The 20,441-nt window shown below is 36.5% G+C and overlaps 1 protein-coding gene across 2 annotated transcripts in view; it reads left to right on the forward strand.

Annotated features, from left to right (window-relative positions):
* Positions 1 to 20,441, forward strand: part of ZMYM2 (zinc finger MYM-type containing 2) — a 114,215-nt gene that overhangs the window by 54,022 nt on the left and 39,752 nt on the right. For both annotated transcript variants that reach the window (XM_053672834.1, XM_053672835.1), the window contains 6 exons: positions 5,405 to 5,476; positions 10,367 to 10,517; positions 10,969 to 11,084; positions 13,827 to 13,943; positions 16,428 to 16,578; positions 19,666 to 19,838. In XM_053672834.1, coding sequence (XP_053528809.1) covers positions 5,405 to 5,476; positions 10,367 to 10,517; positions 10,969 to 11,084; positions 13,827 to 13,943; positions 16,428 to 16,578; positions 19,666 to 19,838 — 780 coding nt within the window. The remainder of the gene's footprint in view (positions 1 to 5,404; positions 5,477 to 10,366; positions 10,518 to 10,968; positions 11,085 to 13,826; positions 13,944 to 16,427; positions 16,579 to 19,665; positions 19,839 to 20,441) is intronic.

The following is a 20,441-nucleotide window of genomic DNA, read 5'->3' on the forward strand; positions in this document are numbered from 1 at the left end:
TCTTTTTTTAAAAAATATTTTATTGATTATGCCATTACTGTTGTCCTATTTCCTCCCTTCATTCCCCTCCACCCTGCATACCCCCTCCTCTACCACTCCCCCCCTTTAGTTTAGGCCCATGTGTCTCAAGTTCTTTAGATTCTATATTTCCCCTACTATTCTTGCCCTCCCCCCATCTATTTTCTGCCTATCATCTATGGTACTTATTTTCTGTACCTTCTCCCCCCCTTCTCCCCCTCCCACTCCCCTGTTGCTAACCCTCCATGTGACCTTCATTTCTGCGGTTCTGCTCCTGATCTAGCTGTCTGCTTAGTTTGCTTTTGTTTTAGGTGTGGTTCTTAATAACTGTGTTTGCTATCCTTTCACTGTTCATCTTTTTATCTTCTTTTTCTTAGATAAGTCCCTTTAACATTTCATATAATAAGGGCTTGGTGGTGATGAACTCCTTGAATTTGGTCTTATCTGAGAAGCACTTTATCTGCCCTTCCCTTCTAAATGAAAGCTTTGCTGGATAGAGCAGTCTTGGATGTAGGTCCTTGGATTTCATGACTTGGAATAGTTCTTTCCAGCCCCTTCTTGCCTGTAAGGTCTCCTTTGAGAAATCAGCTGACAGTCTGATGGGAACTCCTTTGTAGGTGACTGTCCCCTTACCTCTTGCTGCTTGTAGGATTCTCTCCTTCATTTTAATCTTGGCTAATGTAATGATGATGTGCCTTGGTGTGTTCCTTCTTGGGTCCAACTTCTTTGGGACTCTCTGAGCTTCCTGGATTTCCTGGAAGTCTCTTTCCTCTGCCAGATTGGGGAAGTTCTCCTTTATTATTTGTTCAACTAAGTTTTCCACTTGTGGCTGTTCTTCTTCCCCTTCTGGTACCCCTATAATTTGGATGTTGGGGCATTTAAAGATGTCCTGGAGGTTCCTAAGCCTCTCCTCATTTTTTTGAATTCTTGTTTCTTCATCCTTTTCTGTTTGGTAATTTTTTCCTTCCTTCTGGTCCACTCCCTTGATTTGATTTGAGTCCTAGTTTCCTTTCCATCACTATTGGTTTCCTGTGCATTTCCCTTCATTTCAATTAGTTTAGCCTTCATATGTTCCTCTAATTTGTGACTAAAATCCACCAGTTCTGTGAACATCCTGATCACCAGTGTTTTGAACTGTGCATCTGATAGCTTAGCTATTTCTTGGTCACTTAGTTATTGGCTCTGGAGCTTGTGAGTTCTTCTTGGGCAATGTTTTGATCTGTTCGCGTCTGTTACTTATGAGGAACGGAGTCCTAGGTGTTCGTCAGCGTGGGGACTCCCAGGTTGCTGGGTTGTGATGCTGTTGTGTCTCTCTTTTGAGTTTATCCCAGTTATAAGTTGTGATTCTTAGGTTTGTAGATTTGTATTCATTATCAAATTTGTGAAGTTTTCATCCATTATTTCTTCAAATAATCTTTCAACCTTGTTTTGTTTTTTCTTCTGGGTCCCTCATAATGCATGTGTTGGTCTACTTGATCTGTCCCACAGTTCCCTTAGATTTTGTTCACTTTCCTTTATTTGTTTTTTCAGTCTCTATAATTGTAATTTTGGCCTTATTACTGGTAGTTATTGGTGAAAATACTGACTCTCAGTACTCACCTTGGGGGTGTAGGAGGGAGGGAACTTACCCCTTCCTAATGGGCAGAAGTTCAGGCTCCCTCCTTGTCTTTGTGCTGTCACCCTGGCTGGATGCTGGGTCATTATATTGAAGTCAGGCTGAGGTGCAAGTCTACTTGGCCTTCTACTTGGCCTTCGCTGCTGTGGGTGGAGTTAGTGCCACATTTTTTTACTGTTTGTGGCATTTGGATGAAGTAAAGGGTCTATTGTCTAAAAGTTTTTGTCTTCCTAGGCTATCATTCCAATTGTATTTCTCCATGTCTTTCGGTGGTTTCAAGATTTTTTTGTCTTTATTTTTTTATTCAAATTTTAATTTAATTCCAATTTTCATTAAGATTTAAAAAAAAATTAGTATTGTGATTTGGTTTGTCCTTTCTAGGGTTTGCTCAGACTCTTATATGGGTTATTGTCTTTTGCCTAATTTGCAATATTTTCAGACATTTCTTTGAATGTTTTTTCAGCCCTGTCTTTTTCCTTGAAAGTTACATCTTTTGTTACAGTCCTACTGATCCCTGAGGCTCCACTTAAAAAACTTTTTCCTCTCCAAATCTGTTTTCTTTTGTTGTTTAGATTGGATGATTTCTTTTTTCCCTCACTGATTGTTCCCTCTGTCTTCTCCTTCTGCTATTAGTCTCCTCCATTGGGGTTTTTCTTTTTAGAGGTTTTTGTTATTTTTTACTAATGCTTAATATTTTAACAACAGTTTTAGTATTAAAGGAAAATTGAGCAGATTATATGGAATTTTCATGTTATAGTCCTCCCTCCCCCCAGTGTACCCTTTTATTGATATTTTTATTTTTTATTCTTATTTTTAATAAAGATTTTATTTATTTATCTTTAGAGGGGAAGGGGGGAAGGAGAGAGGGAGAGAAACATCAATGTATGGTTGCCTTTTGTGCATCCCCTGCTGGGAACTGGCCTGCAACCCAGGCATGTGTCCTAACTGGGAATCGAACCGCGATTGTGTGGTTCACTGGCCCGTGCTCAATCCACTGAGCTACACCAGCCAGGGCCTTTGATATTTTTAATTAGTATGCTATATTACCTATAATTAATCAAGTGATAGTAATACTATTAGGTGAAGTTTATTTGAATTGCCTTACTTTTTTCATAATATGTTTTTCCGTTTCAGGATTCCGTGCAGTATACCATATTATATTCAGTAATCAGATCACCCTAGGCTCCTCTGGGTTGTGGTATTTTCTCAGATTCCTTGTTTTTGATGACCTTTACAATTTTTTAAAATTCTTCATTCTCCATTTCTACCCTCCCTTTTTTTTTTTTTTTTCTTTCTTTGACCATGGGCAGTTTTTAGGAATCAGGTATATTCTAACATGCCCCTGTGTTGGAATTTGTCTGATGTTTTTGTCATCATTAGACAGACTAGGGTATGGGTTTGTAGGAGGAAGGTTACAGAGGTGTTTACTTGAATACTGTTGCCATTTTCATCACATACAAGGGCAAATCTATGAGCATGGTTTATGACCATTGAAATGGATGTTATTACCTTGCAGACATAGTGTTTGTCAGAATTCTGCATTGTGAAGCTCTTACCCTGCCTGTGTTTCCATGTTGTACTCTTTGGAATGAAATCATGTTCTCCTTTGGTGGGCAATATGTAGGTAACTGGGATTTTTCTGCATAGTAAATTGGCCTCCTACATTTATTAATTTATTCAGTCACTTATTACTGTCAGGAGGGACTCATGGGTATTGATTTTATACTTTTGTTTATAATGTAGTACTGCTTTATTTAGTTTGTTGCTCATAATTTTTTAGTTTTGGCCATTGAGAGCACTTTCATTTTTCTCCTGTGTTCTTTTGACATACCTGACTATAACATGACATTAAAAAAAAATTCTGTTGTAGTTTTTTCAATTAGAATTTCCATTTTGTTTTTCTCCTATCTTCTATTTTTTTATAAGAATCTCTATTCATTGTTATGTGACTTTTGTTCCTTGTTGAAGCAGTTTTATCATGGTTGCTTGTGTGTCACTTAGTTCTGACATTTCTGTACTTTGAGTGTTAGCATCTTTTGATTGTCTCTTGCCATTTACATTGTTGTTTCCCTGGATTTTGGTAGGATAAGTGATTTTTGAAAATTGCAGCCTGGACGTTTGGGATATTGTGTTATGGTACTCTGGATTGTATGTAAACCTCTACATTAGCTGGTTTTATTTGACACTGCTCTGCTAGGGAAATCTCATTATTTCCAAGAGGAGGTACAAGTCAGGCTCTCACTTGGCCTCTGTTGACACCCATGGTGGGAAGGAGCTCCTTATGCTGGGTGGGAGTTTCTCTTTTCCCTGGGCTCTCGCTGGCTGCATGGAGCCTCCACTGACACCAGATGAATCCACTTGAGTGGATATAAAAATACTTTTTTCTTGCATTAAATACAATAAAAGTTAAAGTAAAATATCATTTCATCTTTTATTTAAAAAATATTTTCATATGTTCCTGTCCTGTGTTAATAATACATTAAGTAAATAAATGGGAACCCACGCATATGTTGTTACTGATAAAGCAGCAAAATCAGACATGTTTAGAGACCACTGCACAAGCCACTCTAATGATGTGTTTTCCTGGAGCTTGGGAACTAGGGATCGTTTCTTGTCCCTCTTCTCTTGATCCTTGTCTCTCACATTGAGCTTGGCTGCCATTGTTACCTATGTTCCTGTCGCTTAATTAGTTTCGGGAGTGTACCAAATGCTGGTACTTGAGACTGTATAAAATGCTTAACACTTCTCTCAGTTACTTTTATTTTCTTGCACAGTTTCCTGACTTTAATGGAAAGCAGGATGCTTCCTGCAAGGACTGAGGATGTAAATTTTAGCTGGAAACTGTCATATGTTCTTTCAAATAAGTTCCCAAAACAGCCCATTTGCAGATGATGAAAATCTTAATTGTATAACCTCTGTTTTACTTAATTTAAAATGCTTTGATATCATCATAAGTATTAAAGGAGTTTAATGAGATCCTGTTATCTAAGAGAAATAAGTGATGTTTTGCGAAGTCTACTTATAGGCTGGCCAGATTTAAGGCTGTATTTTTAATTCCTTACCCCATTATCATATTATTGTTTTATAATTTATTTATTTTTAATTAGGCCACAAATGCTTTGTTAGATGAAATTACAAATGCTAATTATTATACAATCTAAAATACTAAATGCAGCTTAAGAGCTTTCCATCACTGTGTTATGCTTAAAGTCAAATACAAGGAAATGATGCACTGTCGGAGCCCTAAATTAAAATTTTTTCTGGTGTGACAAATTACAACAAAATTAAAGTTGTTTAATAAAAATGTATGCCACTATGTAAATAATAAATAGTAATTACAAATGTAAAAACAAAATGCAGCAATCAGCACCACATAAATAATACAAACTAAAGAGAACTAAAAATAAAAACAGAATGTAGTGCAAGCCAGCAGGCCTTTACTAGCAGACTGAAACGAGGAATTTTCTTTTCTTTTTTAATTGTTATTCTATTATAGTTGTCCCACTTTTCCCCCCTTTGTCCTCCTCTGCCCAGCCAGTCCTTATTTTTTTCTGTGGCATAGTTATGCTTATTTAAAAATTCTTGTTTAAGTTGGGCAAGTGGCACTGGGGTGACAACAAATAGGCATTTTTAAAAGTTGGAATGAATTTGTAAGTCACAGAACAGTAATTAAGAATCAACTTTTACAGCTTGCTTATTGACCTTTCAATTTAGTAGTCTTTCTTTATATGTTAGTGTTTGAAATCTTTTTTTTTTTTTTTTTTTTTTTAGGTAGGTAGTCATCCAAGCTTCCTGAAGGAGGTTCGAGATCACATGCAGGACTCTTTCCTGGTGCAGCCTGAGGTAAGTAGGAATGTAGCAGGGGTTAAGGTTATATAGTTTCACAGTGGCACTGCCACTGTTGGTAAGGTGTATTTGGATTGTCCTGTACTCTTTGTTGGGCTTCAGTTCTTGACCACTGCAAGGAAGCAAATATTTCAGTAAACTGTGTTGTAGGAGCTTTTTCTTTCCCAATACATAGAAAAGTAATGTTTACACTATACTGTGTTAATGTTTACACTGTACTATATATGAAATGTGCAATAGCATTATATCTAAAAAAATAAAATACATACCTTAATTAAAAACTAATTCATCTCTAAAATGTGCTGTCATCTGAGCCTTAAGTGATCTTTTTGCTGGTGGAGGGCATTCAAAATTCGTAAAAATACTCAGTATCTGTGAATCACAATAAAACAAGATATACTTGTATATTAAAATTTATGCATTTAAAATATATCAGATTGTTTTCTTACTTTACCTCTATGACATATACAAACTTTCTTATTTCAATAAATTTTACATGTATTTTCTTTTGATAAGATTATTTGTTTTTAGGTATTTTTGTTGCTATTTTTTGGTATATATTTTTTTAATGCACAGTACTTGTCCACTATAGGCATTTATTTATAGGATATCAGAGTCCCTCTTTTCTGTGCTTACTTGAAAAATAAATAAAATGTTTTGTTCAAAATCATTTTCAAATCTATTCTCATTAAACCAGATGAATAAATTAGCACATGCATAATAAATGCATACACTTAAGATTAACTGTAGTAAAATGATCAAAATAAGAAATTTTATTTTATTTTTTTACTCTTATTTATTTTTAATATGTTTTATTGGTTATACCATTACAGTTGTCCCATTACCCCCTTTCATTCCCCTCCACCCTGCACACCCATTATCCCATTTCTTCCCTTTAGTTCATTTCCATGTGTCAAAAGTTTTTTAGATCCTATATTTTCCATATTATTCTTGTCCTCTCCCCTATTTTCTACTTACCATCTATGCTACTTATTCTCTGTACCTTCTCCCCCGCCACCTCCTCCCACTGCCCTGTTGCTAACTCTTCATGTGAACTTCATTTCTATGGTTCCGCTCCTCATCTAGCTGTCTGCTTAGTTTGCTTTTGTTTTAGGTGTGGTTGTTAACAATTGTGAGTTTGCTGTCCTTTCACTGTTCATATTTTTAATCTTCTTTTTTCTTAATAAGTCCCTTTAACATTTCATGTAATAAGGGCTTGGTGATGATGAACTCCTTGAACTTGACCTTATCTGAGAAGCATTTTATCTGCCCCTTCCATTCTAAATGAAAGCTTTGCTGCACTAGGTCCATACCTTTCATGATTTGAAATACTTCTTTCCAGCCCCTTCTTGCCTGTAAGGTTTCTTTTGAGAAATCAGCTGACAGTCTTATGGGCACTCATTTGTAGGTAGCTGTCTCTTTTTCTCTTGCTGCTTTTAAGATTCTCTCCTTATCTTTAATCTTGGCTAATGTAATTATGATGTGCCTTGGTGTGTGCTTCCTTGGGTCCAACTTCTTTGGGAGTCTCTGAGCTTCCTGGACTTCTTGGAAGTCTGTTTCCTTTGCCAGATGAGGGAAGTTCTCCTGTATTTTTTTTTCAAACAGATTTTCAGTATCTTGTTCTTCCTCTTCTTCTGGCACCCTTATGATTTGGATGTTGGAATGTGTAAAGTTGCCCCAGAGGTTCCTAAGCCTTTCTCAATTTATTTGAATTCCTGTTTCTTCATTTTGTTCTGGTTGAATGTTTTTCTTTCTTCTGCTCCACATTCTTGATTTGAGTCCCAGTTTCCTTCTTATCATTCTTGGTTCTCTGTATATGTTTCTTTATTTCACTTTGCATAGCCTTCACTTTTTCATCTATTTTTGCAACCATGCTCAACCAGTTCTGTGAACATCCTGATTACCAGTGTTTTGAACTCTTCATCTGATAGGTTGGCTGTCTCTTCATCTTTTAGTTGTATTTTTTTTATCTTTGATCTGTTCTTTTATTTGGGCCATATCTTTTTGTCTTGCCACACCTGTAAGATTATAAGGGGTAGAGCCTTAGGTATTCTCCAGGTCAGGGCAACCCACATTTACCTTGCGGCACTGTATGTGGGTGAGAGGTCTGAGAGGGAACAGTGCCGCTTGCTGGCTCTTAGCTGCTACCCACAAGCAAAGTGGGCCCTTCTGGTGCTGATTCCTTGGGTGGGTGGTGTTGTGTACATTCTAGGGCCCTGTGGGTCTCTCTAGTGAGCTCTCCTGTGAGGTTAGGAGTTTTTCCCACTGCCGCAACCCCCACAGGTTTTTTCAAGTAGAGATTTTGAGGCTTTATTTCCCTGTACTAGAACCCTGGTTTGTGTGGTTTGTCTCGCTCCCCAGTTGTTCCTCTTGGTTTATGCGCACAAATGTCAGATCGCCTGCTCTGTCAGCCTCTCCTTGCCTGCAGCAGTCCTCTAGCCACCACCTTAGTGGAATTCCTTTCCACCCCTCCAGTCTGGATGAATGTTTCCTTGGTCGTCAGACTTCCAAATAGTTCAGTTTTCTGGCAGTCTGATTATTTTTAGTTTTCAAGTTTCTTTCTGTCCTTTTAATTGTGGGGGGAGGCAAAGTGTATCTGCCCATGTCCCTGTCTTGGCTGGAAGTCCTAAATCAGTTGGTTTTTTTTTTTTTGAGGTTTTTTATTTTTTTATTTAAAATTTTTTTTTAATTGATTATGCCATTACAGTTGTTCTGTTCACCCCTTCATTCCCCTCCACCCTGTCCCCCCGTCCCCACCATTACCCCCTTTAGTTTATGACAATGTGTCTCAAGTTCTTTAGATTCTATATTTCCCATACTATTCTTGCCCCCCCATCTATTTTCTATCTACTGTCTATGCTACTTATTTTCTGTACCTTCTCCCCCCCTTCTCCTCCCACTCCCCTGTTGCTAACCCTCCTTGAGATCTTCATTTCTATGTTTCCCCTCCTGATCTAGCTGTCCTCTTAGTTTGCTTTTGTTTTAGGTGTGGTTGTTAATAACTGTGAGTTTGTTGTCCTTTCACTGTTCATGTTTTTTTACTTCTTTTTCTTAGATAAGTCCCTTTAACATTTCATATAATAAGGGCTTGGTGATGATGAATTCCTTGAACTTGATGTTATCTGAGAAGCACTTTGTCTGCCCTTCCATTCTAAATGAAAGCTTTGCTGGATAGAGCAATCTTGGATGTAGGTCCTTGGATTTCATGACTTGGAATATTTCTTTCCAGCCCCTTCTTGCCTGTAAGGTCTCCTTTGAGAAATCAGCTGACAGTCTGATGGGAACTCCTTTGTAGGTGACTGTCCCCTTACCTCTTGCTGCTTGTAGGATTCTCTCCTTCATTTTAATCTTGGCTAATGTAATGATGATGTGCCTTGGTGTGTTCCTTCTTGGGTCCAACTTCTTTGGGACTCTCTGAGCTTCCTGGATTTCTTAGAGTCTATTTCCTTTGCCAGATTGGGGAAATTCTCCTTTATTATTTGTTCAACTAAGTTTTCCACTTGTGGCTGTTCCTTTCCCCCTTCTGGTACCCCTATAATTTGGATGTTGGGGCGTTTAAAGATGTCCTGGAGGATCCTAAGTCTCTCCTCATTTTTTTGAATTCTTGCTTCTTGACTCTTTTCTGTTTGGCCATTACTTGCTTTCTTCTGGTCCACTCCATTGATTTGAGTCCCAGTTTCCTTTTCATCGCTATTGATTTCCTGTGCAATTCCGTTCATTTCAGTCAGTTTCGCCTTCATATATTTGTCTAATTTGTGGCTATAATCAACCAGTTCTGTGAGGATCCTGATCACCAGTGTTTTAAACTGTGCGTCTGAGAGTTTTGCTATTTCTTCATCATTTAGATTTATTGTCTCTGGGGCTTTGAGTTCTTCTTGAGCCATTTTTGGTCTGTTCGCGCCGTTAAGTGTGAGGAGTGGAGCCTTGGACTCCCAGGTCGCTGGGATGTAATGCTGTATGTGGGGGTGTAGTCAGAGCAGGGAAATGGCAGCCCCCTCTGCTGTTTCGCGCCCCTGGGTGATAAGCAGAGCCTTAGGTGGTTCACCAGAGTTGCTGGGTTATGACACTGTATGTGGAGGTGGGGTCAGAGCGGGGAAATGGCCGCGTCCGGTCCAATCGCCCACTCCCTCGCTTGTCTATCCTTGCATGAATGCGTGACCACAGTCAACCCGCAACCCTGCTCCCTCACTGTTTCCCCGCAGTCGCTGGGTCCAAGCCTGTGCCTAGATTCCTCGCGCCTGAGTCCGTCTGACTGAGTTTTCCTGTTTACCGGTCAGGCTGAAGAATTTGTTCTTAGCAGACTTCCGAAAAGTTCAATTTTCTGTGTTCTGGCTGTGTTTTCTGTTGCTAATATTTAGTTGTCTCTAAACTTGGTTGTATGAGAAGGCATGGTGTCTCCACCTATGCCTCCATCTTGGCCCACTGTGCCATTCTTGTGTAAATCAGTTTTAAGAGACATTCCAAAAGTGCTTGGACAGCAGCAGTTCAATAGAATAAGTATTAATGTCTTCAGATTTATTTCTCTGAAGGACCATATTCATTTTGTTATTAAGGCTTACATTTTAAGGTCCATTTCATTTCTTCTGTGAAATGACCAAAAAGTGTGTCATTATCATAATCAGAAATCTCTGTGCCTTTCTTTGATTTTCAGTTGTAAGTTATATGTAGGGATTCTGTTAAATTAATAAGGAAAACACTATTTTTAAAGGAGTCTTGGCTTAGATCATTACTTTTGATTCAGTCTGAGTTAGCTGTATTGTACTTCTAGTCCACCAGCCGTTATTAGAGGTTGTTTTGCAGAGAGAAAGAGTGTAATGAAAAATACGATAATTGTTTTTAAGTTAAATTGTGGTTTTCTTAATTATCTTTTTGTGCTTAAAATTTTAGAAATATGGAAAACTGACCACTTGTACTGGTTGCCGAACACAGTGCAGGTTCTTTGACATGACTCAGTGTATCGGTCCTAATGGATACATGGAGCCATACTGTTCCACTGCTTGCATGAACAGTCACAAGACAAAATATGCAAAGTCCCAAAGTAAGTTTCTGGAATTTTGGAATTTAAAAACACTAATAGCATGACTAATATTCTAAGTACTTTCTCTCCTTAACTTTATGCTTTTTAAATAACTACGTAAACTTTATTTTTTATTTTCACCAAAGTATTATTGAAAACTTTTTAAATTTTGATAATTCTAATTTTTATTGAATTTTTCAGTTATTGAAGTTCCGTTCATGTCTGTTCCTAACTGAAACTGTTTCTCCATCCAAACTTTATCTGAAACAGACTTTTCCATTTGTCTGTGTGTGTTCAGAGACATAGTAGACTTCTTTATGATGGTATTTTTTTAACGTATAAATAATCTTGGAAATTAAAGGATAGTGTATAGAAGTTTCCATTAAGAAACTATTTTGAGGTCAATTTAGATATTTTAAAAAAATCTTTATTACTTTATAAAGTAATCAGATATATACCTTTTCTCTCCTAGGTTTGGGAATTATTTGCCATTTTTGTAAGCGAAACTCTTTACCTCAATATCAAGCCACAATGCCTGATGGAAAACTGTATAACTTTTGCAATTCCAGTTGTGTGGCTAAATTTCAGGTTTGATAGTTATTTTGCATATCTCATACCCCAATAAAGTAGATATAGAAAATGAACAGTGTAATATGCTTACTTAATGTGTTAATTTTTCCAGTTTGTTGAGGGTCGCATTGGTGGGTGGAAATTCTAGAGTCAGTAGTAGACCTGGCTGACTCCAGCTTCCTACCTAAATGATTTAATTGAGTTTTTAATTGTATTTATAACATAGACTTTGAAGGATAATAAATAAAATTGAGCTCACTGGCTAATGTATTTTGTTAGTAGATAGTTTGGATAACATTATATGACTCTTACTGGGGGATTCTGTCTTATGAAGGATATATGTATGTTTAACCTGGAATTGATGAGCCGTAACTGTTTTCTCCATATGTTAGAAATATTTCTGGTAGAAAGGGGATTGGATTTGTTATAGTATGCCCTAAATTAATACAAGATAAGTTTCTGGAAGACATTTTTCATTTCAGTAAATGAAAACAACTTTTTATTTTGGTAAATTACATAGTTCTTCCAAGTTGGCATATGGATAGTCTTCAAAGACAGTATTACTGAAAGTGTTCAGACTAAGCTCCTTGACCACTAGGAAGGATAGTATAGAGGGGATGTAGTATTAGTTAAGTGGGCTGAGTAGGTTTACTACCTGCTCTGTGAAAATTTCAGGGTGTTAGGCATAGTTGCACACCAGTGCACAGAGTCATGAGTCATGAGTTCATTAGCTCTGAACAGTTCTGTGTTGCAGGCACTGTGTTCTCTGTTAATTTAGTTAAAATGAAAACTTGGTCTTATGTATGTTACAGTAGTTAACAGTTATTATTATCTGAGTTGAGGTGGTTTTAAATTCAGCCTGGTGAATGTTTTTGTTACTAATTAATATGCTCAGCTGAGTTAGGTGATTACCCATATTCAAGACTCAGGTTTTATTTTGGAAGTTGGGATTACAGCCATTGATACACCCTTAGAGTGGTCATACTGCTACTGACTTTTTTTGGCTTTTCATAAAGTAGAAATTAAGGAATAAGGAGTAATTAGATGAATGAAGGATAGTGTCTTGGCATTCAGCTTGTCAGATTATAACTTTATTCCTTTTGATGTTCGGTAAACTGAAATGTTAATTGAAAACGTTTTAACTGCTTTTTTCTTTTAATCGAAACTTGTATTGCCCATGATTTGATGAGACTGCTTGTATAACAGTGCATTGTATATTTAAACAGAGTTTAGATTCTGACTTCTGAGGGATGCATGCAAGTAAGTCTGTAGGCAGCCTTTTCACTGTGACTCCATATAAAAGTAATACAAGGTTGACAAATAAAAAAACAGCATTTCCCCTTTCTATCTTAAAGCCAGCCATACATTTTGAACTCCATGTCTTCATAAGATGACTTTTTAATACAAAATAAAATAATAGGATGGTATTTCATTTGTAAAAAAGTAATTAATTTTAATGGACTTGAAGGTATTTTGAAAACAATAAGGGAAAGGTGCTTTTTTTTTTGCAAATTTATTCACCTGATAGTCACTGTCTTAAATCTGCATGCTTTGTTTTTTCACAAATTTCAATTGTGTTGAACAATGCAGAAGTTTAAAAAATTGTTTTAATTCTCATCTGAGGACATGTTTATTGATTTTAGAGAGAGAGGAAGGGGTGGGGAGAGACAGACAGACATCACTATGGAGAAACATCAATTGGTTGCCTCCCATAAGCATCCCGACTGAGAATCGAACCTGCAGCATTTTGATGTATAAGATGACTCTCCAACCAGCCTGGCCAGGGAACAAACAATGAAGTTTAAAAAATTAGATAAAGGTTGTTTTCTCTTCACTTCGACGTTGAAAAAAATTTATGCACTATTTCATACATTGAGAAGATTACATAATATGGATTAAAGACTGAATATTAAGTATCAGTCTGTTTACCCACTTAAATTAGATTAAAAGTAGTTTTTCTTTTTTGATTAAAAATTTTGAAGCCCATAAATGCTTTTATTTTTTTCTGTGCTGTAAATGGTTTTAACTTGAGATATAATAAAATCAAAATACGTTTTTAGTATTATTTCCAGTCTATAAATCTTCTCCCCTTCCTAATTTTGTGTAAGAAATGATCACCTTCAAAAAGTAACATGGGCTGTTTTCATTGATGGACTTGGAATGACAAGGATAGCAACAGTGCAGAGGGTCAGGTCAGCGGTCAGTCAGCTGTTAGAGAGCAGGGGGTTAGGGTTTAAAAAATAAAAAAAATACTTTGTTCATTTTAGAGAAAGGGAGGAAGGGAAAGGGAAAGAAACATCACTTTTGTTGTTCCACTTATTTATGCACTCATTTGTTGATTCTTGTATGTACCCTGATTTGGGATTGAACCTGCAACCCTGGTGTATTGGGACAACACTCTATAGCCAACTGAGATAACCAGCCAGCACCTGGAGTTTAATTTTTTATTTACTAGTTCAGAACTTGGTTAAACAATATCACTATTATTTGCTTATGATTTCTTAATGAGAAAAAAGTCATGGTTGATATGATTCTTTTTTGTATTTTTAAAATTAGTAATTCTGTGATAAGTGAATTTTAATCTCAGAAAATGTACTTAGAATAATGGTATACTTTTTAAAGATAAAATTGAGAAATGTAATTTTGTGTGTTGAAATACTTAAACAAAATACATACTATTTTCTGCATATTTGACAGTTGTCACAAAATTTCTAAAGTCTGTGTCAGGCTCAGTGTATTTCATTCTTTGTTTTGTTTCAGGCTCTAAGTATGCAGTCATCTCCAAATGGCCAGTTTGTAGCTCCAAGTGATATTCAGTTGAAATGCAACTATTGCAAAAATTCCTTTTGTTCGAAGCCAGAAATCCTGGAATGGGAGGCAAGTCATATTATTCTATGTTTATTATCTAGTGCTAAAGGAAGTCTAGTAAAATAACTGGTTTTTTCATTTGAGAATCTGTTCTAGGTGGAGAAGGGTAACTTTTTCGGATTATGTATACCTTTAAGAAAGAAAAGATGCTGTCATTAAATATGCTGCATCATCACATTTGAATTATTTATGTGGGAGTGGCACCAACAAAGGATTTTTTAATGTAAACCAAATTATTGAAGTCATACTATGTATTATATTCATAATATAATGAATTATATTATGGCATATGGAATGTCACTTTGTTTAGCTATGTTTCTGGAGTATCTGTACTGTATTTTCACCATCTCTTCTCTCTACCTGTCCTTATAAATATATTCTGTGAACTCTAACATCTTGTATTGCCTGCTACCTATAAAATAGAATTTGGTAGTCATTTACCATGTTGTCATTTAACATTTGATAATTTTGTTGTAATAAAAGCATTCTTCACGGGAACAAGTATAAGGGACACATGGACAAAAACTAAGGGGGGTGGAAATGGGAGGGAGGTAGGGAGCACTGGGGGGGTGGGCTGAGATGGGAGTAAAAAAAAACTGTACTTGAACAACAATTAAATTAAAAAAAAAAGAAAAAAGCATCCTAATGTAAATTTATTTTCCCTTCTCATCACTCTTGGTTTACTATTTTGTTAATTTACTTTGTCATATTTTTTTGCCATCAGCAAAAACTGTGATCATTAATTTTTCTTCTTATAAAGGTACAGTAATAGTGGCTGGATGGACAAGATAGTCCTGTCTGAACATTGCTGTTTTTTTTATTTTTATTTTTATTTTTAAAGGTTTTATTTATTTATTTTTAGAGAAAGGGTAAGAGAGGGGGAGAGAGGGAGAGACACATCGATGAGCAAGAGACACATTGATTGGTGCCTTTCTCACCCCCTGCTCCCAAATTGGGGATCCATCCAGCAGGCAAAACTGGGCCCTGACCTGGAATCAGATTGGTGATGACACCCAACCCACTGAGCCACACCAGTCAGGGCTGAACATTGCTCTTTAGGGCATTGTTCATCTTTGGCCATTCTTTCTTTTACCTTTTTTGAGGGCATGTAGTATATAAAATGGTGTACAAAGTATAGTACTGACAATAGATGGCTCCTGAGCCAAAACTTATTAGTTGCTGTTGTTAAATTTTAGGTTAAAGGCGGTGCCCAAAACCAGACTACACAATTTTTAGAGTACTTTGGAAAGCTGAAATTTCATTGTCTTAACACTTTAGTTCTTAGAAAATTTTCTGGTTTGTTAATTTGATTAGTGTAATCTCAACAATATTTTAACCAGTCATTCTTTGAGACTGTTGATGGCATCCAGTGATGATTTTTAGTGACTGAAACCCTTCTTATATCCTAGCCAGAAGAATGTTGAAGGTCCACTAAGAAAGGATAAAGGAATGGTGGGGAAAGAGGAAAAGGGCCAATGAGCAAGCACTTAGAGTAGTACCATACAGGAGATGAAGGTCCTGCATAAATTGAGTCTTGATAATAGAAGAAAATGAGGTTCTTCCACCTTCTCCGTGTCAGCACCAAGCTGCTTTTTCAGTCTTATTGCTGTGTTGCTTCATTTTTGTGGAGGGCAAGTGTTGGAAAGTGTTAGGAAACACCATCAAACTGAATGAGTGCTGTGCCTGCCCCCCAGGTGATTGAGAACTTGGGGCCTCTTCCTTCTGAGGTTCTTTTCCTTTATACTTACATGTCCTTGATGAGACATCTTTCTACTGATGATTACCTTACTAACTTGAGGTACTTCCTAGGCTCTTTCACTTTTCTTATCTGGGTCATTAGGTATGTTTGCTAATATTAAATGGTTTAGACCTTGTCTGTGTCCTCCATGATAGCATGGGAGACACTGCTGCCTGGGAGGTATTAACTTGTTCCTCTTCAGCTGCGTATTTGAAAAGTATCTCTGGCTATTATGGGTTTGGGGCCAGGAGAAATAACTAAATAATTACCAACCTTGCTCTATTCAAGGGAGTTCCCTCAGTCCCAGACTTTAGCAGCATACTGTGTGATAACTCCAAGTAGAATACCTTAGCCACAACAGGTCTGTTACTGTTAAGCTGTGACAGGAATGAGATTGAGCCTACTTGAGTATACTCAATAATTTTTATCTTTTTGTAGCTTACCCGTGTTGTATCTTCCATTGTTTTTTTCTCATTTTTACAGTCTGTTAGCAACACCAGATTGCTCTCTTGATTCAGTGATGCTTGTACTCTTTCATTGTAATTTTTGGGTAGTTAATGGTATTACATTTTGTGGAGCTCAGTGAATTAGTTAAACTAGATGTCTGTGGTCTATCAGAAATATATTCCCAAGGAAGATAATATTAAGTAGGTACATGATTTAACCTAGTTTCTGTAAATGTGGCTTATTTATTTCTTAAACTTGTTCTCGAGATGGTTGTCCTCTGCTTACCAAGGTTCCCGTTGTGCATTTAGAATAAAGTGCATCAATTCTGCAGCAGAACCTGCTCAGACGACTATAAGAAGCTGCATTGCATAGTTACATATTGCGAGTACTGTCAAGAGGAGAAGACTCTTCATGAAACAGTAAATTTCTCTGGCGTTAAGAGACCCTTCTGTAGTGAAGGCAAGTGTACATACAGTGTTGTTCATAACTTATATTTAACAATTTTTTGCCAAAATATTTTCCAACTATATAATTATATATGTGCAGATGAGCTGTACAGTGTTAGTGTGGCTGAACATGAAAATTTGAGTTTGCTTTCTGTTGACTTGTTACATATATTTAATAGACCTCTGAATCTTAGGTGTTATATGTATAAAAATTTAGTAATCTGTTCCATTTCAGGGAAGTTTTGAGAATTAAAAAACCACTCTCCTACCATGTCATTTCTAAACATGTGAATTGCGACCTAAGAGTTGACTTTCCAAGCAGACTAGAATTTTTTTCTGTTGGATCTATTTTTCTGTTCAGCAAACTGCCTAGCCTCCAGAGGTTTTCAATAGACCAGAAAGAAAATTACCTGTGGTATTCCTATAATAGGGAGAAATACTCAGGTTTTCAATTTGGGATCCCAGAGAAACACTGACTTTTGTTAGAGAGTGCATTCTGGAATTCTCTTCTCACACTTCTGCAGTTTATGGGGCCCGGCAGCAGATAATAGGAATGGACTCCAGACCTCATTCTAATTGTCCAGAGATAGGAAACAGGATTGTCACTATAGGTTTTGGGCTCTTGTGCTTATTATTTTTCCCCAAATATCATGTGTTTGCTTGAAGTTGGCTTTCACTTTCTATTTTTTCTTTGGCCCCAAACACTGATCTCCCAGCTTTCCTGTCTGCTATCCTCATCTATTATTTTTCAGTTAGTTTTTTTCCCCCTAAATCCACTTTTTCTGTGGATTTGTGTTACTAGTTAGGGGCCAGGAAAAGGTTGGAGTTTTTTTGGGCTGGGAACCACCATCTTCCAGTAATTTGTCAAAATGACTAACACATAGGGAAAGATGAGAGGCACCCACTCTTTATTCTTTAGGCCTTTTAGAAAACATGGAGTTGTTCCTTTGGCCACGTACACAAATTTACAAGAAAGGTGATATTGTAGACCTCAAGGGAATGGGCGTTATTCAAAAATGAATGCCCCACAAATGTTACCATGGCAAAACTGGAAGTCTATGAGATGTCCAGCGTTTTGGTGTCTCAGGCCACACTTTTTGGACCACACGTTAATTATACAAACACTAATGAAAACTGATGAACAAAAAAAGGTTTTAAGTAGATTTACAGTTTTGTGTTCGGCTGCATGTAGCCTACAGGCTGCGGTTTGGACACCCCTGGACAGCGTCAGTGGGCATTGTTGTAAACAAAGAAGTTAAGGGCAAGAATCTTGCCAAGAGAATTTAATGTATGTATTGGGTATATTAAGCACTCTAAGAGCTGAGCGAAGCTCCTAAAATATGTGAAGGTATAAATGATCAGAAAAACAAGGAAGTCAAAGAGGAAGGTACTTGGGTTTACCTGAAGTGCCAGCCTGCTCCACCCAGAGAAACATACTTTGTGAGAATCGATGGAAAGGAGCCTGAGCTGCTGGAACCCATTCCCTATGAATTCATGGCATGATGAGTGTGAAAAAAAATAAAAGACCTCTGTACTGTTGGGGGAGAAAATGTTAGAAAATCCTAAATGCCAGCAGTAGAGAATGACGGCAATACCAAGATTATCAGTTCTTTCAACATTATATGAGTATATTTTACATAGAAGTTTGTGTATGTAAAAAGATACTGCTTATAAAACAAAGCATTCAGTTTTATAGGTTCAATTAGTACATTTCACCTGGTATGAAAGGGTGCTATGTTTACTGTTAAGATCACAGCTATAATGAAAAGTGACATAGTGTTTCATTGAAAAGATTGATTCTGAATTAATTTAACTCTTTTACACCTGAATTTTTGTTCACTGACATTTTTAGTGATTCCTTAACATGAGTGCATTGATGTTGATGGCTACATCCATATCAGTGATCTTGCACGATTTGGATTATGTGGATTTTACTAAAATGAACAGACAAGTACCATCAAATAAATAATTGATGTTTATTTTGAGAAAATAATTTTCAGAGGGACTTACTACCACGTTAGGTGGCAATAAAAGCTTAAGAAAGGATCTGTGTCTTTTTTTCTGTTTAATGTATTTTTGTGCTTTGGCTGTATCTGGTTATCTACTGGAACCTGTTTGAAATAATAAAATATATAATACCTGGTACTTCCATTAAAATCTATTTAGAAAATTAAAGTTAATAAAGGTGAAATAATGGAAATGTCTGTAAATATAGTTCAGAGTAACAGAAAAGAAGTCATAGGTTAATTGCTAAAATATATTGTGTATAAAACAGTTGCAGTTTGAGTTCATGGTTGGTAAAGGTCATTGAAAAGTAGGTTGATGAGGGCAGAGTTTGTGGAGGAGATGTAACTTGAGCTTGTTGTTAAAGGATGGCAGGATTTCAGTAGATAAGGAGCGGGAAGTCATTTTTATGTGGCACAGCATGAGTAAAATATGGAAGATTATTTAATCTTCATAGAGATATTATAGGGAGTAAATAAGATAGATATGAAAAAAATTAAGGTGATGCATTTACATAGTAGGTAAAAGAAATATTCTCCTGAAGTAATAGGACGACAAACTGTTTTCTGTCTACATGTGAATAAGCCAGTTTTACTTTCTTGAAGGTCCATGTAGGGTGGCAGAGACAAAAAAGACTAGAAAATTTGTCTAAAATGCCTACTTAGCTGAATTATATCCTTAAGTTTATTTTTTGAGTGAAAGTATTAATGCCATAATTCTCATCTTTCATTCTCAAGAATCTGTAACATTTCATTTATTAAAATGCTAGTCTGTGCTGTATTTATGATACCCAAACAAGGTTATATTTAAATAGAGCCAATAAAACAGTGCTGAGACATTACCAGATTTGAGCGTGTTTGAGCGTCTTAGAACAGTAATTATTCAAACCCACATGGTATCCAAAATAATATTCCATGTCTTGTTTGAATTTTTACAAGTTGGTGTTGATCACAGGAGATTTCACAATTGAAAGAGGACTTTATATGTAAATTTATAGACAGTTTCTAAAGCTTATGATCTATTTGCCATAAATTCTCACCCCCAAAAGTAGCTTTTGGTGTGTTTTATTTTAATATTAAAACCTTGTATTTTTCAGGCTGCAAGCTATTATACAAACAGGATTTTGCAAGACGCTTAGGATTGAGATGTGTTACTTGTAACTACTGCTCTCAACTGTGTAAGAAGGGAGCAACTAAAGAGTTGGATGGTGTTGTGAGAGATTTCTGTAGTGAGGACTGCTGTAAAAAATTTCAGGATTGGTACTACAAGGCAAGTAACTCAAAATCTTTATTAAAATCACTACTTTAACCAGTCTTTAAAAAAGCATTGTAGTTATTGCCATGTCGGTTATGGTAGCTTATATATTTAAAAACTGTACACACTTTGGGCTTAGCCCAGATTATGTAGTTCATTAAAATTTTTGTCATTTTAGTTTTTCTTCATAACTTGAAATGATTTTTTACCCAAAATTAGGCTATAAGTGTATTTTCAGCAGTGTAGCTTAACAAAATGGATTATTTCTCTAAAATTTGTTCTTTTTTTAAAAATATATTTTATTTAGATGTGATTAAAAAATATTTTATTTATTTACCTTTAGAGAGGACGGGAAGGAGTGAGGGAGAAAAATATCAATGTATGGTTGCCTCTTGTGAGTCCCCTGCTGGGAACTGGCCTGCAACCCAGGCATGTGCCCTGACTGGGGATTGAACTGCGATCATGTGGTTCGCAGGCGCGCGCTCAATCCACTGAGCTACACCAGCCAGGGATTGTTGTGTCTTTATTTCACTAAATACAATAGGAATATTTTTGATAACTACTTAATCAGTGTTGAACATTAGCAGGTAATTGTTTTGGATACTTAAGGTGTGTCGT

This window comes from Artibeus jamaicensis, unplaced genomic scaffold (assembly GCF_021234435.1).
Source record: "Artibeus jamaicensis isolate MK-2021 breed Jamaican fruit bat unplaced genomic scaffold, CSHL_Jam_final contig_793, whole genome shotgun sequence".
NCBI classification, from domain to species: Eukaryota; Metazoa; Chordata; class Mammalia; order Chiroptera; family Phyllostomidae; genus Artibeus; species Artibeus jamaicensis.